The following is a 19,744-nucleotide window of genomic DNA, read 5'->3' as shown; positions in this document are numbered from 1 at the left end:
CACCCCTACTGCCTCTGATCTGGAGGACTCACTAAACAGAGAACATCCCTGGTCATCCCTACTGCCTCTGATCTGGAGGACTCACTGAACAGAGAACATCCCTGGTCATCCCTACTGCCTCTGATCTGGAGGACTCACTAAACAGAGAACATCCCTGGTCACCCCTACTGCCTCTGATCTGGTGGACTCACTAAACAGAGAGCATCCCTGGTCACCCCTACTGCCTCTGATCTGGAGGACTCACTAAACAGAGAACATCCCTGGTCACCCCTACTGCCTCTGATCTGGTGGACTCACTAAACAGAGAACATCCCTGGTCACCCTTACTGCCTCTGATCTGGTGGACTCACTAAACAGAGAACATCCCTGGTCACCCCTACTGCCTCTGATCTGGAGGACTCACTAAACAGAGAACATCCCTGGTCATCCCTACTGCCTCTAATCTGGAGGACTCACTAAACAGAGAACATCCCTGGTCACCCCTACTGCCTCTGATCTGGAGGACTCACTAAACAGAGAACATCCCTGGTCACCCCTACTGCCTCTGATCTGGAGGACTCACTAAACAGAGAACATCCCTGGTCACCCCTACTGCCTCTGATCTGGAGGACTCACTAAACAGAGAACATCCCTGGTCACCCCTACTGCCTCTGATCTGGAGGACTCACTAAACAGAGAACATCCCTGGTCACCCCTACTGCCTCTGATCTGGAGGACTCACTAAACAGAGAACATCCCTGGTCATCCCTACTGCCTCTGATCTGGAGGACTCACTAAACAGAGAACATCCCTGGTCACCCCTACTGCCTCTGATCTGGAGGACTCACTAAACAGAGAACATCCCTGGTCATCCCTACTGCCTCTGATCTGGAGGACTCACTGAACAGAGAACATCCCTGGTCATCCCTACTGCCTCTGATCTGGAGGACTCACTAAACAGAGAACATCCCTGGTCACCCCTACTGCCTCTGATCTGGTGGACTCACTAAACAGAGAACATCCCTGGTCACCCCTACTGCCTCTGATCTGGAGGACTCACTAAACAGAGAACATCCCTGGTCACCCCTACTGCCTCTGATCTGGTGGACTCACTAAACAGAGAACATCCCTGGTCACCCTTACTGCCTCTGATCTGGAGGACTCACTAAACAGAGAACATCCCTGGTCACCCCTACTGCCTCTGATCTGGCGGACTCACTAAACAGAGAACATCCCTGGTCATCCCTACTGCCTCTGATCTGGAGGACTCACTAAACAGAGAACATCCCTGGTCATCCCTACTGCCTCTGATCTGGAGGACTCACTAAACAGAGAACATCCCTGGTTTGTTGATGGTAGGTGTTTTAGTTGTGGTGATGGTAGATGTGGTAGTTGTGGTAGGTTGGTGTAGTAGGTGTGGTAGGTAGGTATGGTAGTTTTGGTAGGTAGGTGGGGTAGTTGTGGTACATTGGGTGGTAGTTGTGGTAGGTAGGTGTGGTAGTTGGGGTAGGTAGGTGTGGTAGTTGTAGTAGGTAGGTGTGGTAGTTGTGGTTGGTAGGTGTGGTAGTTGTAGTAGGTAGGTTTGGTAGATGTGGTACGTAGGCATGGTAGTTGTGGTAGGTAGGTTTGGTAGATGTGGTACGTAGGCATAGTAGTTGTGGTAGGTAGATGTGGTAGTTGTGATAGGTAGGTGTGGTAGTTGTAGTAGGTAGGCGTGGAAGTTGTGGTAGGTAGATGTGGTAGTTGTGGTAGTTGTGCTAGGTAAGTGTGGTAGTTGTGCTAGGTAAGTGTGATAGTTGTGGTAGGTAGTTGTGGTAGTTGTGGTAGGTATATGTGGTAGTTGTAGTAGGTGGTTGTGATAGTTGTGTTAGGTAAGTGTGGTAGTTGTGCTAGGCAAGTGTGGTAGTTGTGGTAGGTAGTTGTGGTAGTTGTGGTAGGTATATGTGGTAGTTGTGTTAGGTGGGTTTGTTGATGGTAGGTTTTTTAGTTGTGGTGACTGTAGATGTGATAGTTGTGGTGATGGTCGATGTGGTAGTTGTGGTAGGTTGGTGTAGTAGTTGTGGTAGGTAGGTATGGTAGTTTTGGTAGATAGGTGGGGTAGTTGTGGTACATTGGGTGGTAGTTGTGGTAGGCAGGTGTGGTAGTAGTGGTAGGTAGGTGTGGTAGGTAGGTGTGGTAGTTGTGGTAGGCAATCGCAATCACACTGCACACTGCCCTAACCCATCTGGACAAGAGGAATACCTATGTAAGAATGCTGTTTATCGACTACAGCTCAGCATTTAACACCATAGTATATTTAACACAATAGTAGGTAGGTGTGGCAGTTGTGGTAGGTAGGCGTGATAGTTGTGGTAGGTAGGTTTGGTAGATGTGGTACGTAGGCGTGGTAGTTGTGGTAGGTAGATGTGGTAGTTGTGATAGATAGGTGTGGTAGTTGTAGTAGGTAGGTGTGGTAGTTGTGGTTGGTAGGTGTGGTAGTTGTAGTAGGTAGGCGTGGTAGGTAGATGTGGTAGGTAGGTGTGTAGGTAGGTGTGGTAGTTATAGTAGTTGTGGTAGGTAGATGTGGTAGTTGTGATAGGTAGGTGTGGTAGTTGTGGTAGGTAGTTGTGGTAGGTAGGTTTGGTAGATGAGGTATGTAGGCGTGGTAGTTGTGGTAGGTAGGGTTGGGCGGTATCCAGATTTTCATATTGTCATACCATCCTTCTCTCATACTGGGATTTACAGTATTACCGGCATAGCACATGAGGGGGTGCTAAAAACACAAGAAAAACCTATTGCACTCTATTACCAGAATGCTAACAAATTAGCACAATCTGATAACAAATTCACATAGACGCTGTTAGCTAAATGCTAACAACTGAAAACGAACAAACTAATTGCAAAGCAGTGGAGGCTGCTGAGGGGAAGACAACTCATAATAATGTCTAGAATGAAGTCAATTGAGTGGTATCAACCACATGGAAACATCTTTGATGTGTTTGAACCCACTCCATTGACTCCATTCCAACCATTATTATGAGCCATCGTCTCCTCAGCAGCTTCCACTGTTGCAAAGAAAGGCAAATCCAGCTCATAAAGTGATGTAAGGGATAATCAACGAGGGACTATGAGTTCTATGGTAAATAATGAACACTGTGGAACTGACCTTCCATGGACTTGCATTATTTTCCAGAGAACCATAAAGCCCTGAGTTGATTATCCCTTTTATACCATGGCTATAATTTAACACATTTGCCGGTAGAAATGTGTTCAACATCCATTGAAGTAGCTAGCAAGTTAACTAGATAGCTACAGTAGTTGCCTTGGTAACAAACCAACATACTTGCTAGTTTAGATAACCAAACCATCAGTCCTAGCTTGCTATTATGAAAACCTAATTCAACAACACCAATAATGTTTTCAATTTGACTTCATTTGTAATGTCCAAAAGTCCAAACGTAATTACCGTGGATTGGAGGGAAGAGGTCTGTGAACCAATATCAGTTTGTTGTTTTCATAAAAGTGGAAGCTACTGAAGTTTTAGGGAAGCATTTTTCAGGTAAAGTCCATTCAAATTCATTAAAAAATATAAAAAGTTTTAAAAAAATACAAAAAGTAGTTGATGTTTATTAGTGGGATGTGGTTCCTGAACCAATGATAGTTGTTTGTATTCATTAAAGTAATATGGGGTGGAAGCTATAGACGTTTTAAGAAAGTATCTTTAATATAAAGTCAATTTAAGTTGGTAGAATATCACCAAAGTCGAGAAATACAAAAGTAATTGCTATTGATTGGAGGGATGAGGTCCCTGAACCAATAACAGTTGGTTGTATTCATGAAAGTTATATGGAGGGGAAGATATTGATGTTTTTTTGAAGTACTTTTATGTAAAGTGATTTATTTTACATTTTGTAGATTTTAGAGAAGTAAAACAAAATGTAACTAATTGCATTCAAGAGGTCTCTTTACAGTTTCAAATTTGTTTGAGATCTCTATGTCATGTCGTTGAGAAGGTTTTGATATTTTTCATTTAGAGGCAATTGTATGCGATGCAGTTTTAAGACGGTTCCTTAACCCTCTGAGCAGAGGATGGCACATTTTTAGCTACATTTCACCTCCAAAAAGTGATTATGACACCGAATGGTAAAAACAAGTGGTTTAACTTATTCACTATCATCAGCTGATTTAGAATATTAGATTTACATATGTTTTTTTATTTATTTAACTAGTTCAGTCAGTTAAGAACAAATTCTTATTTACAACAACTACCTAGGAACAGTAGGTTAACTGCCTTATCCAGTTGTCTTGAAAGCAGCATAAATCCAGAGAATGACAGACTTTCATGCCAAACCGCCGCTACACCTTCCTGTTCAAGTGAGCACAACAAGGTGTCCAAAAATGTATTGAATGCTGCTCTATAAATGATGTAATATGCCAGGGAGATATGTATACTGTATCTAAGAAAGTAATACTAAGTGTATGTTGTGTAGTAAGCTGTTAGTAGCCCATGTGCCTCACCCTAATAATGTTGTCCCTTTCCCCTCTCATAACTTAGCCTACTGCTCTGACTTGGTGGTGCACATGTAGACTATAGCCTGTTTTAGAGATATGTAATCATCAAATATTGTAAGAGCTTTCATTGTCTGCTTATATGCAGTTATGACTTGATGTACAGGGAGAATACTGTAAGAATGGCCCATGTTCAAAATTCTGTCGCTGTACATTTCAAAAGTGCTGAACAAATAGTTATATTGACGACGTTCATCCTAGCTCTCTCATTGTCTTAATCTAAATTACAGATATCCTGTAGTCCACTCGTTGTCCCCTTGTGCCATAGTTTGTACATCTCAAGTGTCAGTAGAAACCACATCCACCAAGATGTACATGCTGCAATCACCACTGGGTGGGTGAATTACAACACATCAACCCTGTTACCTATAGATAGACAGTCTAGAAATGTTTAAACTATTTACATGTGTTTGGTAAGCTTGCATTCCATTCCCCCTGTCACATGGGGATCTATGGTTGATTCTAGATGAAATAGTCAACTCTGTTACAGTCAACCCTGTCACTTTATTTGGCACTTAATAGGCACTTACTATAGTATGTATTTGTTACTTTGAGATGGAAAATATGTTTTATATTAAGTTGAACATGTGCTCTTTATGACAGAATGTTAGAAATAGGTGAAATAAAAGTTACACTCCCCAAAATGTACTCAATTGGTGGAATGACCCGAGTACTGAACTGGAGGTGGGAGAGCTAACGATGCGTCTACTGTTGCTCTCTCCTCAGACTCTTAGAGAAGCTATTTCAATCTGATATTTCTCCTATGGTCTAAAATAGATGTGTATAGAGGACTCCTCTCTAATATAACATGTCACACATTGTATCAAACTGATGGAATGTTAGGTGTCTCATTGAAAGTCTAACATCTACCATGACTACTGGATGTTTCAATTCTAATAAATAACAAAACAATCCACACCGTAACAACAATATTGCTTTTTTAATAAATGTTTTTATTAAAGAGTAAAACTTTGCTAACAAAAATGACATCATCAAACATCACTGGCCTGACTTGAGCAGCTCTGCCCGGGGATGGAGCCAGCAACTTAGCTGCTACCGGTCCGGTCCAGGCTACCTGCAGACCTCCTCCCAGACCTCCTTTTCAGCACCTCCCCTTAACAGGAGAGGTGGTGGAAATGATCAGAGTTGCATTCAACTTGAATAAAGATGAGAAACTCTGGTCTGTGGAGCCACTGGTCTGAGGGGAGGACTTCTGTTGAAACCATTTCCATTTTTGGGATATTTTCTAGGACTGTAGAGGTGGTAAGCAGAGATGAATTTAACTAGGATACAGATGAGAGTCTCTGTTCTTGGGAGGAGGGTCACTGACCTTCGATGGTTTGTTGCCTGATAAAGAGGATACTTGCTGGCTTGAGGAGACTATAATGTTTTGAGGAGGAAATGTGGCTCGATGACTTAAAGAGGAGGAGGAATTATTGGGCGACACTTTTAATTACCAACGTAACCTCAGTGGAACTGTGGCTTCATCGAGTTCCAGCTCTAGGCAGACAGCACGTCAGGAAGGCTGTAAGACATCACAGAGACAGGTAAGTATCTATATATTTACATGTGTGTTGCATGTACACTAAACCCTCACATTTGGATAATGTCACTTTTTAAAGTGATGACATGTATATTAACAGTGTAAAACATGAATAGATGTTTAAACATTCTTTACCTCATCCTAATTTTCTTCCAGATGCTTGGCTTTTTTTTTGTCTTGGAGATTGGCTCTGATGTTTCAACCTCTTCTGGAGCTTCTAGCTGCTGGCTGTCTGGCCCCCCCTGATGGTTCTCTGGCCCCTCCTGCTGGTTCTCTGAACTCCCCTCCTGGTTCTCTGCCCATGCCTGTTGCCTCCTTGGCCTTTCCTGGTGGCCATCAGCAGATCCAGTGGGCTCTTGGCTTACTTGTTGGCCTGTGGCCCACCAGGGCAACTCCTGACCGTGGTTGTAATCGTGGCTGTGTTGGGTGGTTAGACACCGGGTGTTGATTTGAGCATCAGCCTCCAGATTCATCTGCTCCAGGTAGTTTTCCTTCATCCTCTCCCTCTCCTCCTTCAGTTGTTGATGAGTCTGTTTTTTAAGCAGGGACCGCTCTCTCCACTGCTTATTGAAATCCTCCATCTTCTTCCTTCTCTCCTCAGCCTTCAGCAGCTCCTTCCTCTTCTCCCTCTCTCTCTCTGCCCGGGTCATGGTGGATGTTAGCCTTGTGTGTCCAGGGATGGCTGGGAGGGGAGAAGAAGTAGAGTTCACATTCATCTTAGTGGATCTGGTATCAACTTAAATGTAATGGACACAGGGAATGAAGAATAGAAAACACAATTGGATCTCAATGATTCTTTACTCTTTTCAGTTGAGCAAGGCATGGAATTTGTCAATAAAGTGCAATAATTCCCATCCCGAATTGACCTGGCCCTAAGTTGAACAAGTGTCCAGAATGGCACCTATTCTTTGTATAGTGCCAGGGCATATGTGATCGCTTAGGGCCCCATGGCCACTAGTAGCCCCCGGATCCCCCCAAAACACGTTTTTGTTTGTGTGTTTTTAGGAACTCTTTCTGGGTCTCTACTTAGTCTTGAGAGTTAGACTAGTAGATGACACAAGGTACCATTTAAAAACGTGGTTGTTATCAGCAGTATTTTTCTTGTTATGTCAGTCAGTCACTCAATGAGCCATGTCAGCTAACATATTCTTTGGACAGTAGTTTTATATTGAAACAATGATGCAACATGATGACTGGTGTGGAACTTATGTGTGTAGAGGAGACTAAAGAGGATAATGTCATAAGTAGAGGGAAAACAGGTCTTACCTATGTGGACGATCTTATAGCCCTCCTCAGCCTCTCTCTGATACGTTCTCTCTATCTTTCTGAGGTTCCTCTTCTCCCATTTTTTATTCGCCCAGCCCACGGCTCTCCTTCGGATACTTTTATCGGGTGGGAGAATGTCCTCCTTGTCATCTTCTTTTTCCTCCTCTAAGTCACCCCTCTTGTACTCAAGGATCTCCCTTCTTTCCTCTTCCACCATCTCCTCTCTTTTTTTTGCCTGTATTATTTTTTCTCTCTCTCTGATTAAAGATAAATGGGATTTAATGGCTTTCTTTCTCTCCTCCTCTCTCTCTTCCTCTCTCTGCCTCTCCTCCTCTCTTAGTCTCAACATTTCTTTCTGTCTAGCAATTTCAATCTCTCGTTTTTTATCCTGCTCCTCTTGTTGTCTTGCCCTCTCCTGTTTTCTTTCCATCTCCAGCCGTCTTTCCTCCTTCTCCCTCCTGATTTGTTGTCCTCTTTCTATGTGTTCTCGTTCCCCCTTCAACACTTCTAACCTCCTCTCTTTACGCCTATTGAAGACTTCCCGTGCTTTTGCTTTAACATTAACTACTACATGTTTCTTCATGCTTACTTCCTTTCCTCTCTCTTCTCTTTCCCTGTACTCTTCCTCTGCTTCCTTAATCACTTCCTGCTTTTCTTCCATCTCTCTCTCCTGTTCTATCTCCAGTTCATTCTGTCCCTCAATTTCCCCAAAAATATTTTTCTGCCCTTCCTTTCTTCTTCCTGCTTCCTCCCTTTCTATCATAATCATCTTTTCTTTCTCCATCTCTTTCTGTTGCTGATCTTTTAATTCCATCTCTCTCTGATTGTCATTGTCTTTCTCCCTTTCTTTCTCCTTCTCCTTTTGTTTCTGTCTCTCCTCTTGTTGTTGTCGTCTGTGTATCTCTTCTATCTCTCTCTGTCTCTTGATCTCCCTCTCTCTTCCCTCCTCCATGTCAATTTGCTTCTGTTTCCATATATTTTCTTCTTCTTGATCTCTCTCAAACATTATCTTTCTCTCCTCTTGTTGTTGTCGTCTTTCTTTCTCTCCCATCTCTCTCTGTCTCTCTTTCTCTTCGATCGCTCTCTGTCTCTCTTCTTCTCGTTCTTCCTCTTCCATCTCTATTTGCTTCTGTTGACATCTTTCTTCTTCATTCTCTCTTTTGAACTCTCTCTGTCTCTCTTCTTCTCTTTCTTCCTCTTCCATCTCTATTTGCTTCTGTTTAAATAGTTGTTCTTCATTCTCTCTTTCAATCTCTTTCTGTCTCACTTCTCTTTCCATGTTTTTCTGTCTCTTCTCCATTCTCTTTCTTTTAATCTCTCTCTGTCTCTCTTTCTCCCTCTCTCGTTCTTCCTCTTCCATCTCTATTTGATTCTGTTTACATCTTTCTTCTTCGTGCTCTCTTTCAATCTCTTTCTGTCTCTCTTCTTCTCTTTCTATATGTTTTTGTCTCTTTTCCATTATCTTTGTTTTGATCTCTCTCTGTCTCTCTTTCTCCTTCTCTTGTACTTCCTCTTCCATCTCTTTTTGCTTCTGTTTACATATTTCTTCATCATTCTCTCTTTTGATCTCTCTCTGTCTCTCTTCTTCTCTTTCTTCCTCTTCCATCTCTATTTGCTTCTGTTTAAATAGTTGTTCTTCATTCTCTCTTTCAATCTCTTTCTGTCTCACTTCTCTTTCCATGTTTTTCCGTCTCTTCTCCATTCTCTTTCTTTTGATCTCTCTCTGTCTCTCTTTCTCCCTCTCTCGTTCTTCCTCTTCCATCTCTAGTTGCTTCTGTTTACATCTTTCTTCTTCGTGCTCTCTTTCAATCTCTTTCTGTCTCTCTTCTTCTCTTTCGATATGTTTTTGTCTCTTTTCCATTATCTTTCTTTTGATCTCTCTCTGTCTCTCTTTCTCCCTCTCTCTTTCTTCCTCTTCCATCTCTATTTGCTTCTGTTTACATCTTTCTTCTTCAATCTCTCTTTCAATCTCTCTCTGTCTCTCTTCTTCTCTTTCCATAATTTTCTGTCTCTTCTCCATTCTCTTCCTTTTTATCTGTCTCTGTCTCTCTTTCTCCCTCTCTCTTTCTTCCTCTTCCATCTCTATGTGCTTCTGTTTGCGTCTCTCCTCTTCTTCTTCTCTCTCCATCTCCTTCTTCTTCTCATCTTCTTCTTGTCTCTGTTTTGGTATTTTCTCCATTCTCTTTCTTTCTACCTCTTTCTGTTTGTTGTGCTCACCCTCCATCTTCTCCTCCATGTCCATTTGGTTCTGTTTCCATTTATATTTGTCTGTTTCCATATTTTCTAATTCTATCTGCTGTTCCTTGATTTTCTTGAAGACTTCCTCCAATTCAGACGTATTTTTGTCATTGATGAGGGCTGTCTCCATCTCCATCTCTCTCTCCACTCTATTTTTCAACTCCTCTTCACTTCGTCTCCAATCATTTTCTCTCTCTCTGTCTCTATCAAATGTTCTCTCTGGTTCAGTCTCGTCTTTCCATCTAATCTCTTCTTTCATTCTCACAACCTCTCTGTCTAACACTAGTACATTTTGGTTAACCTGTTTCACTCTCTCATTCTGTCTTCTAAACGCTTCTTTCGCTCTTTCAAATTTGATTTTGTATTGAATCTCTTTTGTTGTCATATCTTCTTTCAGTCTCTCAACCTCTCTCTCTAACTCTTTTACCTTTTCGTTGACCAGTTTGACTTTCTCATTCTCTGCAATACGCACGTCTCTTTCTCTTTCAAATATGATTTCCTTCTCAATCTCTTTCAATCTCTCAATCTCTCGTTCTAACGCTTTTATCGTTTCTTCTGCCTGTTCCACTTTCTTCTTCATTTCTTGACTTTCCAATTCTGCTTTTCTCTCACTTTCCATCTCCCTTTCTCTCTCTTTTTCCCTCTCTCTTTCCCTCTCTCTTCCTGTCTCAATAGGTTTGTTGTTCCAGGCCAGTCTTGGTCGCTGATCCTCCATGACTTTCTGCCATAGCCTCAATCTCTCAATCTCTTGCTTCATTTTAAAAGGTAAAATTAGTGATAATCTATTACCAAGACATACTTTCAAAAGATTTGCAGAGAACGATACACAGAAATATAACCTAGAGCTAGGTAATTGAATCAAACACTGGACAACATCAATAGCAGGGTCATGTTGATCAATTCATCTGGACAATTCATTGTCAATTAATGTATTGACATGGTTTGAAAAAATTATGAGACATTTTATGGAATCAATTATGTCCAAAATGTGTACAAATACAAACACACAACCTTCTTGCCCATTCAGTTAGGGGTTTGAGAAATTCCTGTTACAATTTGTGTGATGTTACAACAATGTTGCCTCTGATGTTTATGCTTGTAGAAATTACGCCTACAAATGATGTTTCACTAATGCAGTTATTTACAACCTGCACAGATACAGTTATCAACAACAACAACAGTAATGACGTTAATAAGGAAGTGGATATTCAACCGGCAGAAGAAAGGCATAGGGGTTTGAGATAAATGAAGGTTAGGTTCAGGACCTAGGGTTGGGTCAAGGTAAAGGTTAGGTATAGTTTCAGTGAGGTTAAGGTAAGGGTTAAGGAAAGGAATAAAAGTTAACATTGGGTTAGCGTACCGCTGTCTGCCACTATTCATTTTCAGCTGGGTAAATATACACTGCCTTTTAATAATAACAATGACATGTCTTACGTGGGCCAGTTGTAGGTCCACCATCAGTAGATCCAGCAGTTGTTTGAGTCTGTGGATCTCCTGCAGTTTTCTCTGGTGCTCCATTGCTTCTGTGGCTCTCTCTGCTTCCCTCTGTCTCGCTGCTTCCCTCTCTCTCTCTGCCTCCCTCTGTCTCTCTGCTTCTCTCTGTCTCTCTGCTTCTCTCTGTCTCTCTGCCTCCCTCTCTCGCTCTGCCTCTCTCTGTCTCTTTGCTTCTCTCTGTCTCTCTGCTTCTCTCTGTCTCTCTGCTTCTCTCTGTCTCTCTGCCTCTCTCTGGCTCTCTGCCTCCCTCTGACTCTCTGACTCCCTCTGGCTCTCTGCCTCCCTCTGGCTCTCTGCCTCCCTCAGTCTCAGGATCTCAGTCTTCCACTCTTCCATGATACCCCTTTCTACTCTTCTTCTCCTCCTTTCATCTTTTAAAAGGGCTCGGAGATGGTCTGTCTCAAACTGTAATTGTTCAATGATCTTGTCCTTCTCCGTTCCACCATTCCTCTTCTTCTTTTCCTCCTCCCAGAGGCACACTTGGAGTCTGTCCATCTCCTTCTTTTGATTTCGGATTGTTCGATTCTTCCCCCTCAACTCAAGCATGTGGGCTTCCTTCTCTGTATAGGTCTTCTTCTCTTCTCTCGGGAAGTGAACCTCCATCTCTGCCTGCTTGTAGCTGGGAGCAAAGGAATGTCAACACATTATTTAGGAAGTGAACTCAGACAATTTACTACAATATTAAAATAATAATTCAACTTCTGCTCAATTTAACTGTCTTTAATAACACAAATTACACAACTGTGACTTACAGTATGTGAATGTGATGAGTTGACTATCCATGATGGCCAGAGGTGGGTAATGTGTCACTCTGGTCCAGGGCGTTACGTACAGCTTGCAGACACTGAGCCTTCCTTCAGCAAGCCGCACATAATGCCCTGGACCAGAGCTAGGTTATGTGATGAATGACTTACAGACTGTTCCACATGATAGGAGGGGGTAAGAAGACAGTCCCAGTAGGAGACGGAGATCGTCCAGAAGAAGAAGAGGTGTCCATCTCCTCAGAGCCTGCAGGAAAGGTCTACAAGTTGTATTTCTGGAAAATAAAGAGATGCCTTCGTTCAGCAACAATGTGTGTTTCTATGTTTCTGTCACTAGATGGTGCCATTGTACACAACATTTACTCACCAGGTCAGTGAATTCAGAAACAGTCTTCAGAGTTGAGTCCTCAAGCTCTAGCCTACAACCCATCATGCATCAGCACAACTAATATAATAATACCTCATCACAACTTCATAATCACAGTACACCTGGATTGTGTTCACAAAGTGTTTCAGGGTAGGAGTGCTGATCTAGGATCAGGTCGCCTCCTGTCCATCAAAACGTATTCAGTTTAATTTAAAAGACCAAACTGATTATTGATCAGCACTCCTTCTATGAGACTTTGTGAATATGAGCCTATGTGAAAGAACCTTTCTGGCATATGCTGCCTAGCAGTACACAGACAATTCAGATAGTCCGAAAGACAGACAGAAGAGTAGATACAGATGGAGTGATTGATAGCAACAGAAATAAGGAAGCGGATAGTTAATGTATTGTAAACTTTTGTAAATATTTGACTCACCTCAAATCACACGTGTCAAACCTCAGTTTTAGTGTTGAACCGAATAATATCCTCGGCATTAACTTTCTCTGGTCTGGAGCTGTATTGTTGCGTCATTTGAAACGCTTGAGCGTCATAATCCGTTCACCGCGCCTGCTTGATTGACAGCTAGGGGTTCTCCTGCGCATCAGTGTCCAAAAGTCGATAATGTTTAGCTACTCATAATTGATAAAGTCATTTATAACTATTTTCACTTGACTTTTATTTCGTGTATTTTTGCCTAAGGTTATTTGGAATTCTATGTTGTGTGATTTGTCTTTGTATGGGCCTAAAGTTCAATGAAATACAAACAGCAACTATAGCCTACAAACATTTCCCACACAAATACAAATGTGGGTGTTTAGTGAGAACACAAAATAATAACAGAACAGCCATAACTGTACAAACAAACATACAATCACAACTCTGGTGCACCTGTCCAGGTCGAACTGTTCAGTATGTCACCATCACCAACTGCTGGACTACACCTGTTCTCCGGGGTACAAGAATCCAGTTGATCCGTTTTCAATTGACCACCGTTACCTCAAGAACCGCCTATTCCAATGGAGTATAACCTCTTATTAGTTTGTCCCTGTGACAGTCAAATCCCAACGCCCTTACCGCCTGCCTGTTGAGTGTGTCTGTTGATTGTGGTGCTCTCTTTGGATCTCATCTCTCCGCTGTCGTAGTGATGGGCTTTCTGAGTCTTTTCGGTGAACCGGCACATTTGGCTCCGTTCAAGTAAAAGAGCGGGTTCATTTGGCTCATAAACGGATCTTCCTTCAAAACGCTTAAAATCAATCTAAAACAATGAAAAAACTGCTAATATTAAATGTAAAGAACAAACGGTAGGCTTCCATTAAGTCAGATCGTGAAATGCGCGTAAAAAAAGAAGAATTCGTTTTTAATTATGAAATAAATCCTCGTGGACCAGATTGACCCACTCTCCCCACTATTTATTTTTTCTGCAGTGAGGATTCACCCCCTTTAGATAATGATGTTGTAATTTATCTACAGAAAAACGTTGTTCTGAGCTCAACAAGCAGTAGTAGCAGTTTGCAAATCATAGAGCCAGATGAATGGTTCTTTCACCGATGCAATTCGGTTCCCGACAAAAGATCCGTTCAAAAAGAGCCGTTCGTTCGTGAACGACACATCACCACACTGTAGTTCTCCACCATTTCGTATCGTAAGCTGGAGGAGCGTTCGTCCAACTTCTCATCCAAGTAAATGGCAGCAGCGCATCATCCATCCAATGAACTCCCAAGGGACTGGGAGGATAGTTCACGATGCAACAACCGTTTGGGGAGGACATTCATTGTAACGCAATGACTGTTTTAAAATTCTTGAGGGACTCTTGCTCCAGGGGAAATCTCAGCAGCGATGTCTCTGCTGTGTGTCAGAGGTGGGATCTTTTCCTTCTTCACTATGCTTATTATACTGTACATATCGGTCACATTAATGCCATTGCACTCAGGAAAGTTTTCTGTAGGCTATTGGGGAGATGCGCATAGCCCGTTGAGTTGTCACGTTCCAGTCCAAACATGACCTGGGATATGTGAGAAGGGAGCTATTCTATAACACATGTAGATGACATGTTGTCTTTATATGTAGATTATATTTTGGTTTTATATTTCATATTTGATTGATGATTAGGCCTATGACTTTTGATTCCACTTTGGCTACCTTGCACCATATTGTCCTCTCTTGCTATATCTTAAACTTTATGCCCTTGTGCACATCTTCTCTCTAAACAATCGTCATGATAGTTTGAATGAGTTGAGTAAACTACACTGTTGTTAGCTTCTCAGTCTGTACTGTACTGTCCCTGGAAGACTATCCACATAGTTCACCTAGATCCAGTCCACTTTGTACCACTGGTCAACCAATCATCCAAACCCTTTGATTAGTGAATCAGGTGTGTTGGTGGTGGAATACATGATATGAACTGGTTAGGGGGAGGACAGGTTTGAGAAGGACTAAATGGACTAAATGGACTTTTCTGACCAACATCCCATTGACAGCCTGTCTGACCAAAACCTAAAACGGTCCCTAACCTAAACACTAACAATAACCAAACCCTTAAGCATTCAAGGTAGTCTCATCAGTCATCAGACTGTAGTTTCTCCCTGTGTGTCCAGTAAACCTCCTCTCATCATGGGTGTGATTCAGCCTGTAGTTTCTCCCTGTGTGTCCAGTAAACCTCCTCTCATCATGGGTTTGATTCAACCTGAAGCTTGAGAGGCCAGTAGCAACCAGCCCGACCACTTTATTACTAGTTGGGGATGGATAGTATCTCTAGAGGTACAGTAGGGCATTTCCATGTAAACGGATTGTCTATTAGGTATTTGTTGTGAAATTGTAAGATATTACTTGTTAGATAATACTGCACTGTCGGAACTAGAAGCACAAGCATTTCGCTAGACTCGCAATAACATCTACTAACCATGTGTTGTGACCAATAAAATGTGATTTTGATTTGAGCACCAACGCATCGTTCATAGGATCACGTGTAATTGGGTGTGAAATGAAATCTAAGAGTGTATATTTTTGGTAAATGTAATTCTAGAAACATTTTTCAACCAGTGAAGGCTTTGATTTCTGGGTAAACAGATGGAAAAGGGATCTTAGAAAACATCACCAGAAAAAGTCTAAAGAGGTCCAATATCAGAACTACATAAAAACAGAATCATGTTGACATAAAGACCCCTGACTACTATTATCAACACTTACATTTGGGTTTGGAGAAATCGTTTTGGTAATATTGTCTTGTGCCTTGTAATTCCGTTACCAAAACCCCACATAACTTTTATTTTCACATTTGTCTTTGTGAGGAGTGGGGGTAATGAAAGTTCACAGAAGTAACCAGTAATGGTGGAGCTAACAATTAGTTCTAGTGATTTTTCTGATGTATATTTTGTTTGTGAATTATTAAGTGATTACAACTCATAATTCCGTTGCCAAATTGGTCGCTGCATCAAAACCAAGTATCCATTACAACTCTATTGTTGCATTATGTTATGTTCTGTTAATTACTGATGTCCCCTTTAAGGATGGAGCACCCTTTGTCATGCACAGTATTGTTCTATGTTATTCTGGTACTAACTAGTTTGAGTAAATGTGAAGCTCCAGTTCAATTGCTTGTATTCTGAGTCTTTCTTATTACATAAATAAGTACTCAGTGTTAAGACACTACAATGGCGACGAGGATGATTACCTGCAGTGTGCATCACGAATACAGATGGAGTTCGTAGGAAGAGAGGAAGATTTTGACCCTGTAGCACAACAGCTAGCAAGCAGTGAAGACGAGGGGAGAGCTGACGAGAACGAGGCGGCAGATCAAAGACCCGTGGAACCGGAGGTAAAGAGAATGGCTAGCATCGGGAAAATAGATGTGTTTGATGGCACGCAAGAAAACTGGGCAACTTACATTGAACGACTGGAACAGTACTTCATTTCAAACGACATTGCTGATAACAAAAGAGTACCAGCGTTGTTGAGTTTAATTGGCCAAAAACATACAGTTTGCTAAGAGATCTGACTGCCCCTCTGAAGCCCTCAAATAAAACATTCACAGAGATTGTGGAGATATTGCAAAATCACCTATCACCTAAACCACTCCTCATCGCGGAACGTTTTCGTTTCCACAAGAGAGATCAGAATGAGGGGAAAGGTGTTAGTACATATGTAGCAGTGTTGAAGAAACTGTCTGAACATTGCCAGTTGGGAGAGAACCTAAATGACACATTAAGGGATAGATTTGTGTGTGGACTGAAACATGAACACATTCAGAAACATTTGCTCACAGAATCAGAGCTCACGTTTGCAAAGGCTGTTGAAATTGCTGTGGCTATGGAAATCGTGACTAAAGATGCATTTGAGTTGCAAAGTAAAAGAAGTACTGACCTGTCACAAATTTTCACGCAGTCGACAGCGCCCCCGTGTGGCCGAAAAATGCAACAGGTGTGACAGAGATGGTCACAGAGCAGAGGACTGCCGTTTCAAAGACGAAATTTGTCACAAATGCAGTAGAAGGGGGCACATTCAAAGAGCATGCAAAGCAAAATTCAGTCACAACAGTAAAACTGAGAAAATTAAAGGGTTGGTGAATGCACTAGCAGAGAACAGTGGCAGTGATTCAGATGAACGATTAATTGGTACAATGGAGTTAAACACAGTGACTTCTCCCAGCAGTAGCATAATATGGGTGACACCAGATATCGAAGGCAAACCCCTCAAAATGGAGCTGGACACAGGATCTGCAGTGTCTATAATTTCCACTACTGTCTACAATGAGCACTTTAAGGCTATCAAGCTGAAGAACACAAATGTGTTGCTGAAGACATACTCAGGAGAGAGATTGAGCCCAATGGGGGCGTTGCAGGTCAGAGTGCATTATTTGGGGGGCAAACACAGCAGTTACAGCTGTATGTGGTGCCTGGAACTGCCCCCCCATTATTTGGCAGGGAATGGCTTTCAAAAATAAAGCTGAACTGGTGTGACTTGAAAATGCTCCACACGTTCCAGTCCAGAGAGAAAGGTACAGACCAAACACTGGAGCACTTGTGGAAGAAATACAACACCGTTTTCAGTGATCAGATGGGAACAGTAAAAGGCTTCACAGCCAAACTTGTACTAAGAGATGACGCAACCCCCAAATTCTGCAAAGCCAGATCTGTTCCATACTCCCTGAGACCAAAGGTGGAAGCGGAAATCGATCGCTTGCAGGATACAGGGATCCTGACGAAAGTGGACAGAAGCGAATGGGCCACACCCATAGTTCCTATTGTGAAGAAAGACGGGTCTGTTAGAATGTGTGGGGACTTCAAGGTAACTGTGAATTCAATGTTGCATGTGGACCAATACCCCCTACCACGTCTGGATGACATCTTTGCTGCACTAGCTGGTGGGAAACACTTCAGTAAAATCGATCTGAAACAGGCTTACCTGCAGCTACCGGTTGAAGAGAGTTCCAAACAGTACCTGACAATAAACACACACAAAGGTCTATACAGGTATAACCGCCTGGTTTTTGGCATTGCATCAGCCCCAGCCATTTGGCAACGAACTATTGACCAGATTTTGCAAGGAATCCCAGGAACCCAGTGTATCCTGGATGACATGATCATAACAGGACGCACCGACAAAGAGCACCTGGCTAACCTGGAAGAGGTCCTGAAAAGACTGAAAGAGTATGGTCTACAGGCAAACTTAAAGAAGTGTGAGTTCTTCAAAGACAAGATTGTCTTCTGTGGACATGAGATTGACTGCAATGGATTGCACAAAACACAGGACAAAATCGAGGCAGTGGTACAGGCACCACGACCACAAAATATCACAGAAGTAAGATCTTTCACGGGACTGATCAATTACTACAGAAGATTCCTCCCAAACCTTTCAGCAGTACTCCAGCCTCTAAATCAGCTCCTGGAAAAGAATAGGACACGGCGGTGGACAGAGCAGTGTGAAAATGCATTTCTGGAGGCAAAACGGCTCATAACATCTGAACAGGTCCTGATGCACTACGACCCTGAAATGCCAGTGAAGTTGGCTTGTGATGCGTCCCCTTATGGATTAGGGGCAGTCCTTTCACACACACTGAAAGATGGGTCAGAGAGGCCAGTTGCATTTGCGTCACGAACATTGAATGATGCAGAGAAAAACTACTCACAAATCGACAAAGAAGCACTGGCACTAGTGTGGGGCGGCAAGAAATTCCACCCATACCTATATGGCAAGCGTTTCACACTGGTTACAGATCACCAGCCATTGCTTTCCATTTTCAGTCCAAAGAAAGGCATTCCGGCAATGACAGCAGCCAGGTTACAGCGATATGCCCTGTTCCTTGCCAGTCATATGTATGACATTGAGTTTAAGCCGTCATCCCTCCACACAAATGCAGATGGATTATCCAGACTGCCGTGTACAAGAGAAAGACAAAGGAGGGTGGATGCAGTGGACATGTTCCATACCGCTCAGCTCGAGGCCCTACCAGTCACAAGCACAGTTATCAAACAGGAGACAAGGAAAGATGTGACCTTGTCAAAAGTGTACACCTACACCATGTCAGGATGGCCAGCTACTGGCAGAAAGGAGCTGACTCCGTATTTCCAGCGGAGAAACGAAATTACAACGTACCAAGGATGTTTGATGTGGGGAATGAGAGTCATGATACCCCAGAAATGCCAACATCTAGTCTTGCAGCAACTACATGAAGGTCATGTTGGAATTGTCAAAATGAAGCTGCTCGCAAGGAGCCACTTCTGGTGGCCAGGTCTGGACCAACAGATAGAAAATATGGCAAAGAACTGTAGTGGATGTTTGGAAACCCTTCACATGCCTGCTCCTGTCCCAGTCCACCCATGGGAATGGCCCGCAGAGCCATGGCAGAGAATTCATGTGGACTACGCTGGTCCTTTTGAAAAGCACATGTTTCTGGTTATAGTTGATGCCCATTCCAAATGGCCAGAGGTGTTTTGCACTGACTCCTCCACCTCAGCTCAGACGATAGAGTGTCTCAGAACAACGTTTGCACGCTTCGGTTTGCCACTGCAGCTGGTAAGTGACAACGCGCAAGCTTTTGTAAGTGACGAGTTTACAAGATTCATGTCAGTAAATGGAATCAAACACTCAACCTCAGCTCCGTACCACCCTGCCACCAATGGGCTGGCAGAACGCTTTGTGCAAACCCTAAAGCAAGGACTCCGTGCAGCAAAACGAGACGAAGGGACTTTGTAAACAAAACTGGCCAAGTTCCTGGCCTCCTACCGAAACACCCCACATGCCACGACAAATGAAAGCCCAGCCGCACTGATGTTCGGGAGGCCTCTCCGCACACAGCTGGACATCATGAAGCCAAACAGACGTAATGAAGTGCTGAACAAACAAGCCAAGATGCTCTCCGGTGGCCGGGAGCGCCATCTCCAAACAGGACAGGAAGTGATGGTGCGAGAATACAGAAGAGGAGGGAAATGGACAAGAGGGGCCGTACACACACAAACGGGACCCAGAACTTACCAGGTTCAAGTGAGCCCAGACATAATGTGGCGGCGTCACATTAACCAAATGCATTCCAGGGAAAACAGCACAACAAT

The 19,744-nt window shown here is 42.8% G+C and overlaps 1 protein-coding gene across 1 annotated transcript; it reads right to left on the bottom strand.

Annotated features, from left to right (window-relative positions):
- Nucleotides 1-6,201: 6,201 nt before the first annotated feature.
- On the bottom strand, nt 6,202-10,289 carry LOC139411851 (trichohyalin-like). Its single transcript, XM_071158593.1, has 3 exons — nt 9,238-10,289; nt 7,337-8,436; nt 6,202-6,752 (listed from the first exon to the last, which is right to left on the bottom strand). The coding sequence occupies exons 1-3, from the start codon at nt 10,287-10,289 to the stop codon at nt 6,202-6,204; spliced, it is 2,703 nt and encodes a 900-aa protein (XP_071014694.1).
- Between the last annotated feature and the right edge of the window lie 9,455 nt (nt 10,290-19,744).

Source organism: Oncorhynchus clarkii, chromosome 6 (assembly GCF_045791955.1).
Source record: "Oncorhynchus clarkii lewisi isolate Uvic-CL-2024 chromosome 6, UVic_Ocla_1.0, whole genome shotgun sequence".
NCBI lineage: Eukaryota > Metazoa > Chordata > Actinopteri > Salmoniformes > Salmonidae > Oncorhynchus > Oncorhynchus clarkii.
The sequence above is the reverse complement of the archived record's forward strand: the minus strand, read 5'-3'. Positions and strand labels throughout refer to the sequence as shown.